Source organism: Aquila chrysaetos, chromosome 23 (genome assembly GCF_900496995.4).
Source record: "Aquila chrysaetos chrysaetos chromosome 23, bAquChr1.4, whole genome shotgun sequence".
Lineage (NCBI taxonomy): Eukaryota > Metazoa > Chordata > Aves > Accipitriformes > Accipitridae > Aquila > Aquila chrysaetos.
In genome coordinates, this window is record NC_044026.1 from 8412658 (window position 1) to 8436273 (window position 23616).

The 23616-nt window shown below is 37.5% G+C and overlaps 1 protein-coding gene across 5 annotated transcripts in view; it reads right to left on the reverse strand.

Annotated features, from left to right (window-relative positions):
• The window catches only part of TMEM131 (transmembrane protein 131), a 101467-nt gene that overhangs the window by 72842 nt on the left and 5009 nt on the right, over window positions 1-23616 (reverse strand). For 4 of the 5 annotated variants that reach the window (XR_005931187.1, XM_029998909.1, XM_029998908.1 and 1 more), the window contains exon 2: window positions 7936-7997. Coding sequence is in view for 4 of the 5 variants with exons in the window: in XM_029998909.1 (XP_029854769.1) it covers window positions 7936-7997 (62 nt within the window). In the remaining variant the exon portion in view is untranslated. Of the gene's footprint in view, window positions 1-7935; window positions 7998-22933; window positions 22958-23616 lie in introns of those variants that run through there. The other variant, XM_041119468.1, reaches the window with a different exon arrangement.

Sequence of the window (23616 nt, forward strand, 5' to 3'; positions counted from 1 at the left end):
ACTGTGCTGCATTCTGGCATGCTATTTTTCCTGTGTGACTGCACAAAACTGTCAAACAAATGCCAAAAACTAAAACCATGTACCAGATCAATCCACTATTTAAAGTGCAGGTTTTGTTGAATACTGCTGGTTTATCAGGTAAAGAGAAATAAAATTATGCTCTTTAATAAATACAATTGTTTTTTTTCTCCTCTAAAGGATACATCTCTAATAGAGCAGCATTAACAAAATATGATTTACAGGAAAATTTCATTAAATCTTATCCGTATGGGAGAAGTATTACAAATAACAAAATACTACCTTGCAATGTACAGATCAGGAAGAAGGCTGCATGTGCACACTATTAATATTTCTAGAGACATAATAAGCTAAGTTACAGGGGAAAAAAATTAAATTGGATTAATTTCCTGATCCAACCGACTGCCTAACAACAAAAACTAAAGTCAGGACAGAAGAAACAGTAGAAATATACAACTGAGTGGGGAAAAGAAGCGGGAGAGGAAAAAATCCTCCCAAAAGGCTGTGTTCAGGTCTTGGAGTTAGATGATTTTTAAATTAATTTTTTTTTTTAATTTAAAGATAGCATATGCATTTAGGCTGTTGCTACTAACAGTTCCATGTCTTAATTTCTCTCTTATATAACCCTATAACCAAAGGGATTTCAGAGCAAAGATCTTGAGACAACTTGCACACAGTGAGTTAGAAAATTTGAAGGCAGTCAGTCAGCACCAGTTTCAAGACTTGCAACAACTTCTCTCCAGAGTCTCGAGTAAGATTTCACAGAGAATCGGTACCTGAAAGCACACCTTACAGACTCGGTACAGTTGTGGCACGACACAAGACAACAATCTTGTGCACATGGAGAATCAAAAACCACACCTTACAGTCTGAAGGCAGTCTCTAAAGGCATACCCATGGTTATTAACTTTAGCCAGAAAACAAAAAATCCCACCAAAAAAACCCTGACCAACCAACAACAACAACAAAGGTTAATTTTAATGCCTCACCAGTTTGTTTTAATAGCTATTCTTCACTTCTTGGTAAGAGGTCATATTACCTAGCATTACATTCAGTCATCTAAACATAGGCATCTGCCGCCACTTGAGATTAATGTCCTAGGGCAACCTGCCTGGTCTCAGACTGACATCCAGAAGGGCACGTGGTTTCTCCTATGCCCTGTGCCATAACTGCCAGGTCCACGTAGATGTCCAAGACAGTCTAGGACAACTCAAATAGCACTGGTTACCTATGTCTAAGCAACTGATTTAAAGCCCTAAGTCTTAAACAAGGATGGCAGGGCTGGTGTGGGGGGAGCAAAGCAGGGAGGCCCTCTTAATCAAGACCTGAGGTTTCTGGGCACCAAATACATTTCTTTAATGTTACCAAAATTCTCAACAATCAAAGCTTTCTGTATTCCTACACAAGAGTATCCACACTAATTTAAAAGACTCTTTCAGTCTGAAAGACTCTTTCAGAACATTTTACATACTGTTATTTTGTAGTAAGGCTGGTTCCTTCTTGTAGAAAAGCTATGAGCTGCTTGCTACTAGACATTGAGAGACAGCTACGAAACCGATACGTAGATGGCAGCTTAAATCTTCATTGCTGCATTCATGAGCTCTATGCTATAAGTAGGTTAATTAAAAGAAACATAATTAATGATGAATATCTTGCTTAAGGTAATGAAGAAAATGAATGCTGTAATCTGAAAGGTAGCTGAAAGTGGATTTAACTGAGTCATTCTTGCCATGCTCTTTCATGACCCAAACTCACAAAAGGAAACAAAAACATCAGTTGACTTTAGCTGATGCAACACATGCTGTTGACATCGACTTTTCAACAGTCACTTACTCCTGGGCATCAATTAATTATTTTTAAACTAAAGCCTGGGGATGGCAATTCTTCCTGTACAAGAAGAAGAAATTGCCATTTTTTTCTGAGGAGCATAAGGACTTCAGCTGCTCACAAGCAATGGCAATGAATTGAGATAGCTTTTATTCTTTTATAAAAATCACACACATTGGAAAGAAGCTCCAGAGGCCATCTAGTCAACCCTTGCCCAGGGGACGTCTGGTTAGTGCAGGTTGTTCACAGCTTTAGGCCATTGAGTTCTGGATATCTCCAAAGATAGAAATTCTACAACTTCTTTGAGTAACCTGGTCCAGTGTTTGATCACCCCCAAGTTTAAAAGCTTTTTTTCTTACATGGGTTTGGAGTGTCCCATGCTGAAATTTGTGTCCAAAGCCTCTCATACTTCCACTGTGCACAATGAAAAATCTGGCTCTTGTCAACTCTACACTGCCCACAGCAATTAAGTTTTCCCCTTGGTCTTCTCTTCTAAAGGCTGAAGAAACACATCCTAACATGAGAAGCATTCCAGCCCCCTGATCATCCTGGTACCCCTCCGCTGTGCTTGCTCCAGTATGTCAGTGCCTTCCTTGTACTGGGTAGCCCAGACTGGACACAGTACTCCAGCTGCAGCCCCACAAATGGGGGGGGAATCTTCTGGCTCCACATTTGTTCATACAGTTCAGTAGGCTGGGGGCCGCCTTTGCTACAATGGTACATGGCTAACTTATGTTCAACTTGTTGTCCACCAGGACCCCCCAGGTCTTTTCTTCACTGCTGCTCTATAGCCCATCACTGCCCAGCCTGTCCTGTTACACAGGGTTATTCTCTCCCAGGTGCAGGACTTGCATTTGCCTTAGCTGAATGTCATAAGGTTCCTGTCAGCCTGCCAAAGTCCCTCTGAATAGCAGTCTTCCCTTCCAGTGTATCAACTACTTTGCCCAATTTGGTAGCATTTGCAAACTTACTGAGAGCACTCTCTATACCATCATCCAGGCTGCTAATGAAGACATTAAACAGTACTGTCCTCAGTACAAAGCTCCATCATGGGTAACGGACTGCCAGCTGAACTTTGTCCTGTAAAGTACACCCATCAAGGTCAATGGTTTAGCCACTTTATTGCTCACTATACATGGTCTGTATCTTAGCAGTTTGGCTATATGGATATCAATGGAGATCATACCAAACCCCTTTTAAAAGTCAACATAGAATATGAAAATTTGAGGTAATAAACAAACAAAAAATTTAAACTTTACACCCTGAAAACAGTATTGCTGATACACCAGAACCAAATGGTTGCCACTTCTGTTAAGATACTTCTCTACCGTGCCATACAGAATGAAGTACAGATCATGCAGAAAATACTAAAATTCCTCCAGTAAGAAATCAGCATTGCTGATCTGCACATAACTCAGTCCTGTAGCTTCCTTGTGGCAAAGCGACCACAAGTCATATTAAGGTTCTGTCTATTTAACATTTAGGACCATTGTAATTCTCATTACCAGCTTATGTGACTAGCAGTTTATGAACAAAGACAGCAAATATATATTAAGTATATATAATCACACAAGTTTTCTTTTTCCCCTATTTTAGCTATTCTGCAAACCAGTAAGTATCAGCAAAATAATTTCTAGGAGCTCACTTGTAAAAAAGCATTTCATATACTTAAGATTATTGCAGCAAGTGTAAGGGTAGTGAGTGATTCATGTTATAAGAGAATTTGACTGAAGAGTCTTACCATTTTCATTTCTCATTGTAGGAATAAGCTACTTTAAAAATACTACCACATAAGCAGAAGTACTTTCCAAATACTTAGTCTGAATAGAAGATTGCTCACTCTGGAAAATAGTGGCCCCAACTACATTGTGCAGAACATTAGATACCCAAGGCAAGAGCTCTCACAATAAATAGAATGACCTGGGAAACAGTCCTTTATGATCTAAAAGCAAATGAAAACTTTGCTCTGAAAAATAAATTTTACTTTACTGTTCACTTTTCAAAATAAAGTCCTCAAAAAGCGAGACAGTATGTTGGCTTAACATGAAAGGATAAATTATTAAAAGTAACAGTTGTAGCTTATTTCAGCACTCCTAATATTTGCAGATGACATCATATTAGGGGCTTGAAGCTTCTGTCAGGTCTGGACAAGGGTTCAAATAATCAGGACACACGGAGGAGATGGCCTGACAGTGACAAGGCAAAGTTCAGCTGAAGGAGAGCTCAAATCTAAAACTGGGAATAACTGACTAAGTGGTACTACACAAAAGAATGTGTCTGGAGAACATAGTGAAATACAAACTATATGAGCAAACAAAATGCTGTCAAAAATTTACAATTCATTTTGGAATTACTAAAACAAGTGTTATTATGCAGGGAAGCAACTACTCCGCCCTTTCTCAAAGCCTCAGAGTACTAATGTCCCAATTAAACGCTACACTAAGTAGTGTGTAGACAAAAATCCAGTAAAGAAAGTTACAGGGTGTTTTTAAAAATTTGCATTAAGAAGCTATAGGTATATTTTAGTACAAAATTATCGTTATGAAGATGGGAAAAAAAAAAACCACCCTAACAAAAAAACAACTGTGGAAAAAAAAGCAGCAAAACGAGCTTGGGCCTGAAACAAATACGTACATAAGGAAACCTGTGAAAGTTAATTCTCTAGAGGTTTTAAGAACAGAAGAGTCAAGCATCTGCCAAGGGTAGTCCATCTACACACAACACTACCTGAAGTGAGGTCCATTCCAACCAAACCTAGGACTCTGAAGTGCCAACCAATTATATAGACATCTGCAAATTGCCTGCTATTGAACAAAAAACCCAAACCCTATATTGCATTGAGCAATGGACAATTTACATTAATACAATTCTTACCCTGTGTTCAGGATCTAAATAAATTATTTGAAGAGTTCAAAAAGTTGTTGAGTCCTTAAGGGGACTGACTCATGTAAAGAACAGACAGAATTAGGAAATTCTCTCATTATTGTTATTTAATCCACGGGCAGAAATAGCATACATTTATTTAGATATAAACCTTTAATCTAAACATCTATGCTAAAGAATAAAATTCTCACTTTTGTTCTGTTAAGACAGAGGGCAAAGCTTCATGGTGTAGCACTTTCTAACCCACGTACCGGAAGTCCACACCCAAAAAGTACAGTCTCTACCTCACTACTGTTACCCACCAGCATGAATTAATGAAATTTCCATTGCCAGTTTATTTTTACTAAATGCAAGGGGTTTTGACTTAAATATTTAAAGACTTAGGCTTTTTCAATATATAACTGTTTTAAGTCACTCTGCTCAAACCCAGTTTTCCAACATTTCATTTATCTTTTACAACAAAAGTCTTAAAATGTGATTGAAATGTGTAAGTAGTGTTTCACCAACAGTATGTAGTCCAAGTAAGTACAAAAAACAGTATCAAGAGGATATACTCTAACTGGAGGGAGGTGGCAGGAGTCCGTAATGATTAAATTATGTAAGACTCAGCACTTGATTTGCCTTACTTGGAAAGCAACTCCTTCAAACAAGAAAAGGGCTTGCTTCCACTGTAAAGATATCACATTCTTGGGGGCGGGGAGGGGGAATAAACCAAGACTCGAGATGGCTTTGATACTTCAGTGATTATTAATTACTTTATGCACTGAATTGGGTTTTTTTTATATTAAAAAAGCAAAAAAAAAAATCACTTAACATAACATTAGACAATAACAAGGAATAATTAGACATAACATTAGACAATACTGAGTTACTACCACATCATCATATTTGTGCTGTAATGATGTATTACCTAAAATCAAACATTTGTGAAAATTTACAGAAAGCCTGAAAGAGAAACATTCAATGACATTACAGTAGGTTTAAAACTTCAGTAACTGCTGTTCACAACATGTAAATCTAGTTTTACAACAATGTATTTGCTTTGGTTTTATTTTTTAATTGCAGTAAGTAGTCACAAGAGGTCACCATATTAAAATCTACAGGAAAAAAACTAATAAATTGTAAGCTAGAGAAAACATGCTGTATCATTCTGATTGAAAGGAACTGGTTTCACTTACATAGGTATTTTTGGCTTGAGAGCCACAACTGTAATATAAAACATATAAACCATTTATTAGAAATTTTGTCCCTCTTGCTTTGTTTTATATCAAATATTCAGCAGTGTATTAGGATAACTGGCAGCCAAATGCAATCCAAAGCACTGCAAAGTTTATAGTGCAACATCAACAATTGCTTGACTTTGTCCCACCACAATATTTAAACTATTTTTCCTGTATCTGTTGCATCTTGCAATAAAGTTGGAATGATTAAAAATCTGTTTTACTTTTCCATCTTTATACGAATTATTGAGGTGGTTCACAGCAGCACCGTTACTTTCTAGTCCTGAGAACTATAGTGATTAATAGAGTGCTAAAATAAATAAATACATTAACTTCAGATTTGTAGGATTAATTTTAATTAGCCAAAAAAAAAAAAAAGAAAAAAAAAAAAGACAGAGAGAATCCTGGGGATAAAACCACCTAAAATGTAGAATTCAACTACATCATTTTTATCTTAAAAATTGGGCCAAGACCTGTCTGTCATTTTTATTAAACCACTGTTGTCAAACAAAATATATTCTAATAGCATATGTAAAAGAAAAGAAACTAAGCCTAGTGATTTTTTTTCTCTTATATTTATACTGATATGTGGTATCTCCATGCAAGTTAAAGACATATTCCCAGTCAAAAACTGCAATAATTCAGACTGTAACCACTACATGGAAAACTTCCACCATTCTACTCTTTATGTCCAAAAATAAGCCTACACAGATATCTGTTATGACAATGTGTTTAGCACATGACATCTGAACAACTGTTTAATGAGGAACCTGGGGCTTTTTTGTTAGCTTGTTTGATGGGTTTGGTTGTTTGGGTTTTTTTGGCAAGGGGGGGTGTGTGTGTGTGTGTTTGTTTTTAACTGCAACCTTTTCTGTCACCAGTTTAGATCATTTTGAAGGATCTTATCCTTTTACATTATAATCTTAAAATCTATAGTAAGTTATTCTTGATTTACATTAAGGACCAAGCAGTGGAAGAAGGAAAAAAAAACCAACCAAACAAAAAACCCAAACACCTTAGGTAGGTGGTGGAAAAAGAAAAAAACAGCTTCATAAATCTGAAACAAATAATATTATCATGAGCCCAGAACTATACAGCTTTTATATTTGCCGACTCTTCCAGACTAGATAGGAGGTAGGAATTGTAAATCAAGCACTGCACTGGTATCTAATGAAGTTAAACACAGTCACATGCCATGCGTTCTAATCATTTAAACAATTCATTGCTTGCTTTCTCCTCTCCTCTCTCTCAACTACCAGGACTAACATCATCAAGGAATTTTAACAAAAGATATTGCCAACATAAATACAATCCACAAAATGCATGGATATTAAATTCTAGTCAATAGAACTTCAGAACTACATAGCTCTAAAGTATCGAGCCATGTTGCTATATATTTCATCCCTACTACTACCACCACCTCAAAATATCAGCACATATTCTTTAGTTAACTTTTTGTCTCTTTTGACTCACGACAAAAAAAAGCGGACAGGAATGGCAACATTATACCTGAAAAAATCCATATTTGCAACAGCAATTACCTCACTGCAGTAATTTGAACTTTCTTTAAACCCAGTGGCGACTTGGTCCCAAGGGCTGCCTTTACATTTCAGAATCTTGCAACACTTCCCAGTTCCTCTAGTTGTGCTCTCCAATTGCATCCCAACTCTACATCAAGATAAGTCTTAAACACAAAGCATCTCCCATTTTTTTGTAAGGGGAAGAAATACCTGGACAAACAGGCCAGACAGAACCTATGGTAAACTCCACCAGTTCCCCAACACAAAAGATTAGGGAACCAGAACCTCAGGACACAGCAAAGCATACTGTTGAAAATAACTCTAGAAGGTCCAAAAGTTTTTTGGACTTACTTATTTTTGATCCTTGTTTATTTTTAAAAATCCATTCACCCATGAGTTTCAAAAGAGCTGCTATCAAAAAGAAGATGAAACATTGCTAGTTCAGATTATTTACTCAGACTACATACCTGCAATAGGTCTCCTTCATCAAAACGTAGCATTTCTATTATGCCATCTGACTGGATGAAAGCTGCAAAGAAAAACAGTAAGTAACTTAACAGAAAAACATTTTGTTATTAAATTAAAGAGAGCAATTTAAACATCTAAAATCTGCTGTACCCGATTTTGTAGACAGAGCTATGACAAACCAAAATAACAATGCAGAGTCTAACAGAATACCAAACACAAATCTGTGACATTAATTTTCCTCCGAGATTTCTAATTCCAATGTTCATATTAATAAGTACCACACTTTGCAAATCAGCCTTTTGGCATAAAAATGTTTAAGTCTAGAGTGAACAACTTCTTCTGGGTTCCTTAAAAAGACTGGCTGTACCAAGCTAACTCAGTACTGCAACCAATATGACTGACTGGGTACCTAAACAACTGAGTTTAATACATGTAAGCCCACAAAGAATTCCAACATTTACAAGCAGAATTTTAGTTGCATTTATACACCTAAAATCTTAACTGTACATCTGGAAAGCCTTGTTCACACTGTTCCCTAGTCCTCAGCATGGCAACAGCTCGCTCCATCTTGACAATAATGTAATAAAACTTGAAACAGTTTAGAAGCATTTGCACCATATGACTAAACTCCATGAAAAGTTCACACCTCAATCACATATAGGATCCTCAAATTAAGCATTCCTCCTCCACTCACTTCCTCTAAATGTTTGGTCAGGCAATTGTTCTTCAATTCCTCTCAAAATGTAGGGAATGCTACTTTCTTTTAAAGACAAAGAAATAAGGGCATTGCCCTTCCTGCAAAATATAATATTCTGTACAAGAATGAACATGAGTTAAAGGGGAAAGAAAAGTTCAAAGAGGTCTAAATTTTACTCCACAAAAGACTATTCTCACACACACAAAAAAGCAGGTCTTTAGGATAAAATACAATAACAACCTCGAACCAGAAAATTGCATTAAAAAAATACCTATAAATAACTCCTCCCCTACCCTATGACCTTTTTCCATAACTACCTTTACCATTCAGCCAGATGAAGTTGAGAGTGGTAACACACCCCTCTTTCCACAAAAAGGAACAACTTCAACAGGAAGAAGTTAAAGATTTCCCAGCACACAGAAGCATAGTGAGTGCTTCTGGAAGATGGAATTTGAATCCCACTCAGAAAAAGGAGATTTAAACCTTCATCTCCCACTTTGAAGGTCAGTGTTCTAACATGAACAATTATTGTAAGGTCAGCAACATTGCCACTTGGCTTTACAATGTTTTAAAAGAAATAGTGACATTACTTTCAGAAAGCAAAAATAAGAAAAAAGCACTCTCATCAGACAGGAGTAAAGGCACCTACCACACAGAGAAACCCTATTTTTGATGCATATTTGTCTCAAGCATTTCCTCACTGGCTGCTTTAGTGACACTTCACTCAGCACCCAAATTTCAGTCTGCTACTTAACATACCACTGTTTGCAGATCCCATTCTGCATCCCTGACTCCCCTCATATTTTGATACCTTCTCCTAAAAGGTACAAACTCCACAACCTTGCTTTCATATGACCAAAAGTAAAAGTTAATGTAAAACAAAGATTGCTGCTGTCAGCTCCAAAAGTCTCTTTTGGTATGCGAAAAAACCAAATAAATAAACAAAAACCCTAAACAACTAAATTTTATACAATCAGTTCCCAAGCTACCATACCTCAGAATTCTAACGTTTAGTGACACAGGCTGAAAAAGCAGCCCATCTCGTGGAAGTGTGAAAATCACCACAGAGCAGAAGAGGGGGAGCTCAGACTATAAACAATATGCATGTCCTGCAATATTAACAGTGGCATGAGTGGTACTAGGCAGTCATGTCAGCAGTATCTTAGAAATACTTTTTTGTGTGTGTATTTATTGTTATTACCTTAATGATTTCCAAAACAAACAAAAGTCATTGTTAATCCAAGAACTGGGGGTTTGGTCAATTGTTTATATCGAAGAACTATACAGCACATAGGGCAAAAGATTAAAAAAAACAAAACCAAAACAAAACAGCATTTAAACAGCTGTTATGAGATCAAGTCCTACAGCTTATGAAGAATTGGACTTTTAAAACTTAAATTACTGGAGCACGTCTATCAGTTTAAAGTTTAATCCTAGAAACAACGAACAAGTGGATTCTTATCAATTTAACTGGCGCTACATATGCATATACATTCAAGTCACTGTTTAATTTTGTCTTTAAAATCACTCAAAAAAAATCTATAAGTGAATTGCAGTGCAATATGTAAGAAAACGAAGCTTTGACATATTAGTTTAAAAAGCAAAGTATGACAGTTAATCACAATTTCATAGAAATGTCATACCTATCCTCTGTGCAAAAAAAACCAAATTACAGATTAGCTGATAGGGAGGGGAAATTCTCGATTTTTAAGCTAGGGAGAAATCCAGAATGAAATTACAATTTCTCATGTTATTTGATTTATTGCAAGTTTAACAATCACAACTTAATAAAAGAATTTGTCAATACAAGCGCACCTTCCTAACAGTCAAAAGGAATTGCACCTCTGAGGTTGGGCTTTCAGGCATTCTTTCATTTTCTAGCTTTCTGCTTTGGAAACAAAGAATACACAGCACTTGACTGTGACATCAGACACAAACAAAAAAAATCATTAGAAAACAGCTTTTTATATTCATAATTTATCAACAACCAGTAAAACATAAAAGGGTACTTCATCAATTCACAAATTCTTAGTATTTTCCCAAGGCTTTTTTCCCTGTTTCAAATATGATGCACTGTAGGTACAAAAAGCAGAAAGTAGCAACAATATCCACAAGGATAACACACACAGAAGCTCACAGAAACTAGTCAAAGCTTTCTACTCAGGCAGCTTGAATGCAGGCGGCCCTTCTGTAAACCCCAAACACTCTCAGCCACTCTTCAGTTACTTCATCTCTGCTGCAACTTGTGAACAAAGTAACAGATGTTACAGAACATTTTGAGCGGGTGACACTGTTAAATAGAAGTGCCATTCATCATTATATCATTTAAGAAATGTTTTCAGAAAGCAGAATGACAGTTAGTGCCAGGTGAAGTCAGACGCACTGCAAAGCTTGGCTGCTGGCCATTTTGCAGCAGTCGCATCTCAACTGAGGCTGTGATGAAGTTTCTGTGGTTATACCTTTTCCTTTGTTTTAGACTAACTTTCAAGCCTTTGTTTCTACTTTATCAGTTATTTCATCAAAGCAAGGAAATGACAATTAAATACCTACACCTTCGCGAGAGGAAAGCTTGTTTTTGCAACTGACTTCTCAGACTCTCAAGTCAGGATGAAGCAACTAGTCACCTCATCCAAATGAGGCAAAGCCAATTACATTTTAAAAAAGCTCCACTGACGAGTCATAAAGAATCACCCAAATCCCTGTAAGAGCAGCTCTCAAACTGTCCAATATGAACCACAGCGAGGACAAAGGCTTCTTCAAAGTGAAACACAGACAGTGCCCAAAGAGCAGACAGAATGCTTCCTTCTGGGTGTTTGCCCATTCCAGAATTAGAAGCAGTCGCTCACCATTTGCACTTCTACTACCTGAGCTAAGTAAGTTCACAAACTTCTGCAGTGCAAGTCCAAAAATAGTCTCTTCTGTCCTTTTACACAAAATATATATGTCACCAATACAGAATAGGTTATTACCAATGCCAAAAGACTGCAAGCAATTGAGTATGAGATCACTTGGGCATGCTTTATTAGGTGAACCATTCCCCATGCTACAGAGGAAGATGACTGTTTCTGCAAAGCCCCTAACAATCTATCCTGGAAAAACTTCTTCCCAAAGTCCAATACTGTATACTGTAGCCAACACCTTAGTACTCTGGAATAGTAAACTGCAGTAAATGAAGAACTGCTGACTGTGCCATTTCAGTCACCCCTGCCACATGACTAGCAACTGCTATGAGAGGGGCACTACGTAACATTCGGGGTAGGAAGCATTTCAGCTGTTACAGTATGATCTGCCACTGCACAAATCAGCAGCCAAGAAGCCAAATTACACATTAGGAAAATAATTTCTTCCTGACCCTACAGGCAATTTAAGCCCTGCAGGCTGATTATAATAGTTATTAGTCAAACTTTAAATGTTATTAGCATGCTCGTGGCCCAAAGAAGGAAAAGGATGAAGATTCATATCCACAGATCACAAGGCCAGAAAAATCAGTCTCCTTTCCTCCTCACCTATGCTGAACAGAATATTTTATTCTAAGTGGTATGCACAGATCCCTCTCAGCAGAAAATGTTTATCCTTTCAAGCGCCCGCAAGAAGCAAATTTATCAGATGCATGAGAATCCGTGACAATTTCAGTCACTCTCACTACTAGGACATTAAGTGATTTCAGGGTCAATTTTTTCCAGCTTCTAGCTTGCATATCCTGGTTTCCTCTTTTCAGACAGAAGGTCACTGTCAACCGAAGTGACATAAGCAACAGCAAACACTAAAAATACTGTAAGTTTCATTTTCTATTTGTTTTCAATTTACAGCCTCTAAAATGCACCTTCTTTGCTTAAGTCAGCTTTACTATGAAAAGCCCATAAATTATATCAGAAAAAGACTATGAATGTAGGTCCTTCCACTTGCTCCAAAACACCTTTTTCTACAGAGAGCATTTTCTAAGCTTTTACAAACTCTTTAAAAAATGGCAAAACAAAAACCACCACCACAGCCATAAACCCTGCCCCCCAAACCACAGTGTAATAACACTATCTAGTCATTATTACCAGTAGATTTCTAAATGCTTTCCCCAGCCTTTTCCAATAACATCACAGAGCTTGATGGTAAACACCTAAAGTAACAAAAATGGAAAAAATAGTGGCCTAAAGAGGTACTGAATTCACTTAAATTCCTCAAAGCTTAAGCAGCATCTTCTCACAAGTTTATATAGCTAGCAGCCAAATTTTGCTCAAACACATGCTCAAACACAAAGACATTTAATTGTCTCTGGTCCAAGCCTTTTGTATTTTAGCTTAAAATCAGAAAAGTACAGACCTATAAAGCATCAAGTAACACGAAGAAAATCTAAGTCCTACACTTCTCCAAAGTAAACTGGAACTTAATATAAAAAATCACTTTAGCTAACACCAGTCTTTAGATATGCCTGAATTACACATGACAGAATAAATTTGCGTGTAATGTGAGACCACTGAATATGCCAAGACTCTTGGTGCACAATGATAAAAAAAATTCTCCATGGTTCACAGGTTATGAGGCCTACTCTGACTGAGATCTGTTTTTTAAGGTGGCTTTGCAAGTTTTCTCTTTCATTTAGCCACTGACAATTTCTTCATTTCAATAGAAGTGTATATTTGGCATATATGCTTAGAAAAACCACTATTCTGAAATATTACTTAGTTCTGGAACAGCTGCTCCACAACACAGTGCTTTCATTTATTTTTATGTTAATGATCATTATATATCCTCTTACATGCTTGTAAGAACTGTTTTCTCCCTTAACTCATGTAAACCAATTTTCTTATAAGCTGTATTTATACAGTCCAGTATCATCTAGTCTATGAGTTTTTTCCACATTCTGGAAATAGTGTCCCAACTTCCTAAAATAGGGACAGATCAATTATTTAAATCTCTCCTAATTTACACTAAGTTTTTTAAAAGTCCAGTTTCTAACCCTTTGTCTTAATGACTAAGCTCACTTCAAGGTAACTATAACCGCCTGAGCCAATTACAATGTGCTAAATGTCAGTCGATTCTGTCTATGTAATTGTAATTATAGCATTTGTATCACTACCGGTTAAACAGCACAACTAAAACTGGACGAGTTGGTTTTAAAGCTTTGACTGTGAATTAACTGCTTATGTGCAATTACACAACTTCAATCATCCTGAACAGTGGAAAACTGAGCAGCATGTAAAATACAGACAGATGGATATAGAATGATAAAATAACATTATTACAAAAGGAAAATAACACTGTAAAAAATTAAATACCACACAGACAAAGCAAAACTATTACGCTGTAATGCAAGCAACCATTTTTATTGGCTTCAAGAATAGAAAAGTCCGGTGAGCCTCAAGAAACACATCCTAGTTCAGTGTTCAACACAATAAAAGCTGTTTGAAGAAAGGCCTGTTCTCCAAGATGGGAGAGTCAGTGTAGCTATCAGCCCGAGTTTCTGCCTACATCACAACAGGTGACTGTTCACTGGAAATGTAAAAGATCATTCTCTTATGAGCCAGCGAATCTCAGGCAAGAGGCTCCAAGAGCAAATCACTAGCCAGCACACTTCCTTTCCAGCTAAATCCTCTTATACTTACATAGCAAATTCACTTGTTTCTTTTCCAGTAGTCCATAACAAAGGGAAATTAATCATTTTTTCAACAGACCTCAGGAAGAGCCATCACAGCCAAGACAGTAAATACACACAAAGTAGTAAATATCACATGCAAAAATAACTCACTTTGAAGTCTTTTTACACAGAAACATATTCATTCTTTTTTCTTTATTAAAACCCCTAATTACCACCCCTTAAAAAGCCAGCTTGCCAAATTTTTATTTTCTGTTTACGTATTAGAGGCTTGAAATAGAAACATTCCTAGATAATGCACTTTAATCATCATGTGAAACGAAAAAGCAATATATTAAGCTAAATAACAAAAAGACAGAATTTTCATTAAAAACCTCATTTTCTACTTCTGATTATAAAAAAACTATTTTTATGACTTCACACAACACATACTCAAATAAGTTCATATGCACCAACCTATGCCCAAGTTAATACAAGCTAAACAGAGACAGTAGATCACTTGCACTGCAATCCCTGAGCGCACAACTCACTATTCCACAGTGAGGGGAAAAAAAAAAAAAAGGTTAAATAATTTGTATTTTACTGCACACAAGAGCACAAAGTTGAGTGTATACACTGTTACCCAACTAAGTCTGCATATAATCTTTCGCTAACTTACTTGTATGTCATTTCTGACTTCAGATACAAGGCAAGCTTCTTTACACAGCAAGGCCCCTTCCTAGTAAGGAGAGCTGTCACATTGCGTTCATCCACTCATCTCTTTTCCCCTTAGTTAAGGCTGATGCAGATTTTTAGGAATTCCGTGATCAATTCAGTTCTTAAAGCCAGCCACAAAACAGAAAGTGACAGCACAATTCTGATTCAGAACACAGGCCCCGGACAGACAATGAAGCTACCGCTTAGTCTGAGAAAGGAAGAAAGCGGGTCTCTGTCCTGAAGACATAGTTCACATGTCTGGCTCACGACATTTGTTTCACACTTCAAAAGATGGTGCAACTGCTTGAAGGTTTCTTTTACAGAGTTTGCACTGATTGGATGTGTTGTGTAATAGATATATCCTTGCAATAAAACTATAGAAACATACCTAGAAACAAAAAAGCTCACTGAAAGGAACACATACTACACCTAGCAGTTTGCTTTTATTTAGTTATTCTTTTAAAAAAATTACTTGAGATTATTTTAGATGGACAGAAAAAAGAATCACACATTATTCAAATACCTTTACTCTCAGATGCTTGTTCAGTACCCAGCCTGTATTTCCACCTTACAGAAATTTGCATTTTCATCCACTTCAGCTAGAGCAATTTTTATTTTAATCTGACTTTTTTTGTAGTAAGAGTTTAAAAAGTTATCTGCCATTGACCAAAATGGTCTATTTCAGATGGCAGCAATAAATATCATAAAACTTAACTTAAGAAAAAAAAAAATAACAAAAAACAAATACTACTTTAACATTTGCTAGATGCTTTAAAATAGGTATTAAAAACATATGCTTTAAGTTGGTGCTTTACTTTTAAACGTTTCAATAATTTCATTTGTTCCTCCAAAGAGATTTAATTGCTGGCTCCAAAATGCTTCTCAGGAAATAACATCCTATTCTGTTTTTTCATGAAGGTTTCATAGGGGTGTATGAATGAGAACACTTACTTTTAAATAAATTAAAAAAAAAAAAAAAAAAAAGATAAATAATTCTCTCATCTGGAGAAAGACTTTACCGCACATCATTTTTAAGCCAAAGAGAACAATACTTCTGATACTCATGGAATCTTCTCATAAATCATTTAAAGAGAGGGGAAAAAAATTAAAAGGAAGTTAAAGAGAATCCCAACATCTGCAAATAGCATCCTTTTTTCTGGCTTTGGGCCATACAAATTATGGCTTTTTATTCTTTCTAATGATGGCAATTTTAAATATTTTAAAACTTCAATATGCTAAATTAGGTTATACATCTATAAATTTGTCATTATTGAGCTTGTACAGACATAAAATTAATTGGAACTAACCTCAAAACCAAGATAACCTGTCCTGCAATTAGAGAGGGGGAAAGCAGCAGCCCCTCCAAACTGTTCTTAAATCTTCATCACTCTTCAGTTCTCATATTTTAGATCATAAACTTCTAATTGTGGCAATAAGTTTTACTACTTGTTGCAAATTGATGTGTGCAGATGACATGGACTTACTGGAATTCTAACCTTTTCAGCACATAGAAACATTTAATACGTAGTCTACAAGAAATGATAGTCAGTTCATAGATTCTGCAGCCTCAGGAGAACAATGCATTAACTGACAATAATTGTAACTATTACCATTAATGTCAGCCTTCCAGACTTGGACTCTTAGGAAATTAGCCACTGAACAGACCCACAAAACCCACTCACTCAAAAAAATGGCTTGTGCCAACACAGAGCAAAGACCTGTTGAAAAGGTACATCCAGGCTGATTAATGACCGTAATATACCTACACAGAGAGCAAGAATTGTTCTCTACACTGTAGAAAAGAGGAAGGAGGATGGGATTTTCAGAGTTTCCAAACCCCCCCCAGAACAGGAAGATGACAGCAGCAGACGGATACCTCCCAACATCTAAATGTCCTGCTGCAGTGTGAATGCAATCAGGTAAGACCTACAGCTTATGCTCTGTGGACACTGCTCAGTTTTCAATCCCTACTCCTACCTTGCTATCTGCTAGGGGATGCTTTGTAACACTGGTCTTAACCAATGTTATGACACAGAAACAGTGGCCTACTGAGTGATAAGAGTTCTGCTCTCCTCCCTGCCCTGATCCTCTCCCCCTCCCCCCATTTTTTGTTTAGTCACTTATCAGGGTGTAACTGCATGAATTCACAGAACAAGGGAACTTGGACAGCACATTAATTTAGATTTTGCTGCATAACACTTGCAACTTGTTTAAGACTAAATTACAACTGGAGATGAGAATTATTGGGAAGAAGGAGCACAGTATTACCACCCTCGCTGTGCTCGTGTGGCAACTGTTCCACCAGTGTCCACTGGAAACAGCTATTAAGCCTGGAGGACAAGTAAAAGAGCAGCAAGATAATGCTTCATCAGCTACCATAGGAAGTCTATAAATACAACGATCGAAGGTCAAGAAAAGGTAGGAAAAGCCTAACGTCAAAGCCCTAGTGTTAATGATGTAGCAGTAATGCTACTTATTGATTGTTCAGCAAAGCAGTCTGCTGACTTGCCATGGGGGAACACAGACCAGCAGGAAAAAGCTGGCCACAACATCTGATAAAGCCAGAAAAGAAATGGGTGGAAAAGAACAACTGCAGCAAGTTTTCAAAGAAAATAAAATATAGGGCAAGAAGAGTGAAACAAAATAGGAGAATTCCGGTTTTGGGGAAAAAAATCTGAAAACATTAATAAGAAATGAAAGGTGCCAAGTAGGCATATGGAAATGAAATGCTTAAGTATGTTTAACCGCAGAAATTCACCTACCCAAAATACCCTGGAAGTAGTTACCCCTCAGAAGTAAATATTCTCTTCTGGTCAGACTCTTTCAGAAACTGCTACAATGGCCTAGGTTGACACCCTGCACAACACAGATCACAATTTCACCCAATGATTCCAAACCCCTAGGTTTAGTTGCAGAATAGGTTTTGAAGAAACACCCAGTTCTACTTTAAAGACTGCAAATACCCAACATCACTAAGTGGTCCCTTAACTAAGATAACAGTCAATTATCTTCACTCAAAAATACTTCTCCTTTCTACTTTGAAATGCTTAGCACCAAGTTTCAACCTAAATATGCACACCTTTGCTAGATTAAATGGCCCTTCAGTATTAGAATTTCTTTTTCCCAATACAGGTACTTTTAAAGCACAATGAAATCATGCTAAATAAATAATTTTTTTATTCCATTTCTGAGTTCCTTACTCTTAACGCCTTTTTCCCTAGAGAAATTCAATTTAATCAAAGGAAGAATTCATGGGACTCATCAAGTACTGGAACTCTGATCAAATTTTCCCTGATGAACTGGAAGTTTGTTTCAGTCTTTTCTCCATCAGATAATGATATTCAGTAGTACTAATTGGCAGAAGATTCAGTCTCTGTCAATGAAAATGATCTTTCCTTCAGCATCAGACATAACCAGGTTTCCCCCCAAACCAAGGCATTTATTCATCTTTTCATTATTTTGGAAGATACAGTTTAGCCAAAGCTGTTTAGGAAGATCATGACCTAGTTAAGCTATATGAAAGGCAACTGACAAGCTGTATATAAAAGCAGCTATTTCATAATATAAAAGTTCCCCACACACCTCCCTTACCTTGTATTCAGGAGCAACAATTTAGAGGGCAAGAAGTGTCTGTGCTTTCTATCACCAAATTAAGCAGCATGATGCCTGGGGACAAGGGTCTCACTAGATAATGGTCATTTATGCCCATTGATGGCTCCACAGACTGAAGTTACACACATGTCCAGAATACCAAAGTAAACATCCTAGAAGAAAATGGTTTCCAGTAAGGACTAAGTAGGAACAGCCAAACTTGGCAACATTCAATATCGAGATTCCTCAGTATTTTCTCAGATATACCAGTTGTACAGATTGTTAAGTATTAGTTTAATACATCTTGTATATTAACATGTCAACCACAATCCAATTTATTGTTATATTACCAGCAGCTAGCAAAGGTGGAAACTAATGGCTATGTTAACCTTTGCATGAAAGACGGCATACAAATATTCGTGTCGAAAGAAATTTTTCGAGAGAAAGCATGAAAACTAGGGGACAAATAAAGCGTATGTGATTCATGACTACAGAAACAAGGAACAGCCGACAGGGTCTTTTTTTTATTCAGTGATGACATTTCTTTAGTGATGCAGCAACACATGAAACTTCCCAGATCCAATTATAACTCCGCTTCTATCTAAATAATATCTAAATTACTACTACCATAGCACTGATTTCACCATCGAGTTACATGGAAACACAGAATTCTCCTGTCTTGCCTATTCCCATCAGTTGCAACAAAGTTATTGCAACTTCCAACCCAGTTTTTAAGATCAGGAGGGAGATCCAAAACACAGAGACCGAGCAATTCAGAGTGGAACGGACCTTAAGATGTCATCTAGCTCAACCTTCTGCTGGAGCACGGTGAACGCTGAATTTGGACGGTGTTGCTTAGGCTTTTGTTTAGCTGGGCCTTGATAACCTCCAAGGTCAGAGATTCCACAGCCTCTCTAGGGAATCTGTTTTAATACCTGACTGCCCTCATGGTGAAATATGGTCTCATCACTGTAGTGATCCTGACCAGCAGGCCACGATACATGGAGGAGTTAGTGACCCATGCAAGAGCTAACCTGAGCAGGCCCATGCCCGTGCTGTGCAGCATGTACAGGCTGGCCTTCAGGCCGGTGCTGTGTGGCACATACCCGCTGGCTGCAGGATGAGCTCAGCCGGCTCATTGTTAACAGAGGAGCCTGCAGGCAGCTCCCACTTGGTACTGGCAATTATGCCACCTGGGTGGCCTTGCCTTTATCTAAAAGAGTAACTAGAAGTTCTCATGTAAGCATCCCTTCTGCTTAACAGTAGAAATTATTAATAGAGTTGTTTTCTTGTAAGGAAATCCAACAATAGCTTGCAGGACCAACAGGGGCTAACCCTTTCTATGGACAGGGTCTGCACAGTATGTTGCACATGGACTGGAGGCCTGTTTGATGCTGCACAACTCAGGGTTCCCAGCATCAAAACAGATGCTATATAGTATCTATACTATTCTCTCTTTATAGTGTTAGCTCTAATAAATAGCATTTTCAATAATATTTTACAGCGCCTGAGTGCCTTTCTTACTCGGATCATCGCAGACCAGCACGTCCTGGCACAAAACAAACTTTCCCTGTTTCACTTTATGACCATTGTCTCTCAGGCTCCTGCCACGCATCTCTGTGAGGAGTCTGACTCCATTTTCGTCATAATGCCTACTTCGATATTGGCAGGCTGCCATGAGGTCCCTCCAAAGCCTCATCTCCATGCAGCTCTGGGTCCCTCAGCCTCTCTTCATAGGTCATGTGTCCACCAACCATCTCCGCGACCTTCCAGTGGGACAGTACAGAGCAAAACTGGATGCAGTGGTTTAGGTGTGGTCTATTAAGTGCTGAGTAAACAGGAATAATCACTTTGTTCAGACTAGTGGCTGTGCTCCTGTATGCTGCCAGGGTACGTTGATGACTCATGTATAGCATTTCCAGCTTGTATGCCATGCAAGTGGTTATTCTGTCCCATATGAAGGGCTTCCCATTTGTCCTTTTTGAATTTCATGAAGGTCCTGTCATCTCATTGCTCTGTCCTGTTTAGATCTCTCTGAAATGCAGCCTTGCCCCTGAGCATACTGACAGCTCCTTAGATTTGGTACACTCCAACTCCAGATCAGTGACAAAGATATTAAGCAGGACAGGTCCCAGAATAGAGCCAGGAGGAACTCCCTGTAACCAGCCTCCAAGGGAGAGCACGAACCACTGCTGGGAATAAACCAAACGCAAACCCCCTGCAGTTTATCTAGTTGCCTGGATAGTTTTTATCATTATCTACAAATTCTACCTGCAAATATTTGTACAGCATTTTTGTGTAAATCACTGATTCATTAAGACTTTTTCTGCATTGCTAGATGATTTCATATTTATTTACAAGCTTCAGATAACCAGTTTTTAAATTCACTTAACACACTGTATCAACATCTCAAATGGGGGACCCAAAAATCCCCAACTGGAAGCAGATTTCATGAAAAACAGCCAATTTCTTTATCTCAATATCGGTATCTTCTATCATCTTCAATCTGAGCCAGACATTTTCAGTCTGCAGCTGAAAATCTATTACAAAATTAAAGAAATTTCATAAGCCAGTCACATCAAACTATGCTGAAGCCATCAAATTTTACACTGAGGAAACTACCTTGAGATGTTTCCAACAGAGTATATGCCTGTAAGGAAACAAGAAAGATTTCTGTTTTCAAAAGCTAAAATTCCCTCTTTAAAAACCTTCTCTTTGAGAACTCAGCCATTTTCTTCTTCAGTACCACCCTCCTCTACAAGGACCCCATTCTGCTTCAGATCTATGGATCTAAAAACTCAAGTTGATGAACAATGGGTATATAAGAGGTTTAGTGGAAAAAAATGTTTCCAATTATTTAAATTAGTACCATGCTTGTCTACAACTTTGTCTTCTATTCTATCATCACTCCCTCAAATGGTGATTTAACCTGTTTAACACCACTATGAGCTGTACTTCCTGACTTAAATAACTTAAAAAAAAAAAAACAAAACAAAAAAAAAACAAAAAACCAACAACAAAAAAACCAACCACCACCTATAACCAAGGGTTGTTTGGGATTTTTTTAAGTTTAAGTAACTTTAAAAAGTCTGTGCACATTCTGTTACACCAAATCTGTACAGTCCAACACGGACCTAGATGTTCAATTGAAAAAAACCCTCAGATAAGCCTCAAGATACCATTGTTAGGACAGATTGCTTTATGAAGAATAGTTAATGGATACACTGATCAAATAACTTTAAAAACCTAAGCATGTTGTATTACAGTCAGCTAAATAGTTCTATGAAATAACATTTTGTAACTTCATGCAGTACATAGAAGGAGCTGTTAAGTACATAGTTTCATTTCCTGTACACCTCTTTCCATTAAATTTCATTCAGGTATCCTTAAAACCAGTTCAATAACTACAGTAAAACTCCTGTTGTTCTCAGATGGTTCTCTACCGCTATGCATTCCAGGCAGTAGGATAACTATTAAAAATCCTTCTGTGACAGTCTTAGCGAGAGGATAGATCTGGTAAGTGTAGCAGGAAAATCTTAAACTAGTGTAAAACTCCTCAATTCTTTTCTCCTTTTCAGAGAGTGGAATTACATTGCAATCCTTCAGCTCTTTGGTATTTCCCCATTACGTCCAAGGTTTTTAAAAAGAGAGAGAGCATGAGTGCACACAATGCTGGTTTAGTCCCTTTAATATTCCAGAGCACAAGTTATCCAAGCCTGCTAATCTGAAAATGTTAAAAACAGATTTTGGAAGCGTTAAATGCAGATGCTGCATCACATCCTTGCTACAGTCAGTAAATCACCAATTATTCCATGTAGACAGTTCAGAAAACAGAAATAACCAACACTCTTGCAGCACATGCTCAAATTTTATCAGCTGCCTCTAACAAACCCCTATCTAACACAGGATTATTCTTTGCCTGTATTTATGACTAGAAAGATAAATACCTCCCCTTTAACTCTCATGGTCATTGGTTCCTTTGGTTTCCTAAATCAGGCATCTACATTTTCAGTTTACAAGCTTTACGAAATGGAAAAAGGGAAGTTGGTGGCAAGAATTACTGCCTCTGTATCTGGACTGTTTGTTAACAATTCCTCCATATTAGAAAGGTGGGTGACAGTGAGCAAACTAAGTTGAACTATGTTCCTATTTCCAAACTAAAAAGGTAGATTACTAATGCCAAACAAGTCAATCACAAAATAAAGGCCATTCCAGCAATGCACTGAGATGCTCCCTATGCAAGAAAAAATTCTGCATCCTCTGTCTTGGTATTAATAATTAAAAATGCTGAAATGTTAACACAAATTTTTAGAAGAAAACAGAAAGGATTTTTTAAAATAACTGTCATTTAAACTCAAATTTGGTGACTACCACAGGTGAATGGATCGAATCAGTTGCTTCCATAATAAGCACCCAGTGCGCTCACCTTTTGGAACCACAGGATAACGCAGGCTGGACATGACCCCAGAGGCCTCCAGCCCAACCGCCTGCTCAGAGCGGGTCCAGTCAGAGCAGGCTGCTCAAGGTATTGCCTAGTCCAGTTCTGAGTACCCCCACTTATTACCATGAAGAGTGCAGATTTACTTCAAATGCTGCCTTTCAGAGAAAAAAGGCACCTTCTCGCAGCTCCTGTTACACCCGGGTAAGTTCATGCTGTAGCCTGACAAAGTCAGAGGCACCACACTGGATACCAGTTACTAGCAAGAGAAATAAAACGGATCTTTACTGACTTTTATTCTTGCAAACCTACAAACATAGGAACAAACCAAACTGGTTCTAGCCTGCGCTTCAGTCACACAACTTTTACTGTTGGTTATGCATGAACCACAACATCCACCATTCACTGTCAAACTCCCAGGTGATTTACCACATTTACAGTTTGAAAGATTCTTTATATTTATAAACTTAGTAAATCACACCACGGAATCATAACATTTATCACTTTATTTCAAAACCTACCCAGTTTTGCTTGCTTAAAGTGACACACAGCAAATGTCCAAGCTTTACTGCAAACAGCTGAAATTTTAACATGCGCAGATGTAGCCAAATGACTCAAGTAACCCATACTGCAACACTGGCAATCGCCTGAGGGAGGTGAGGGTACCTCAG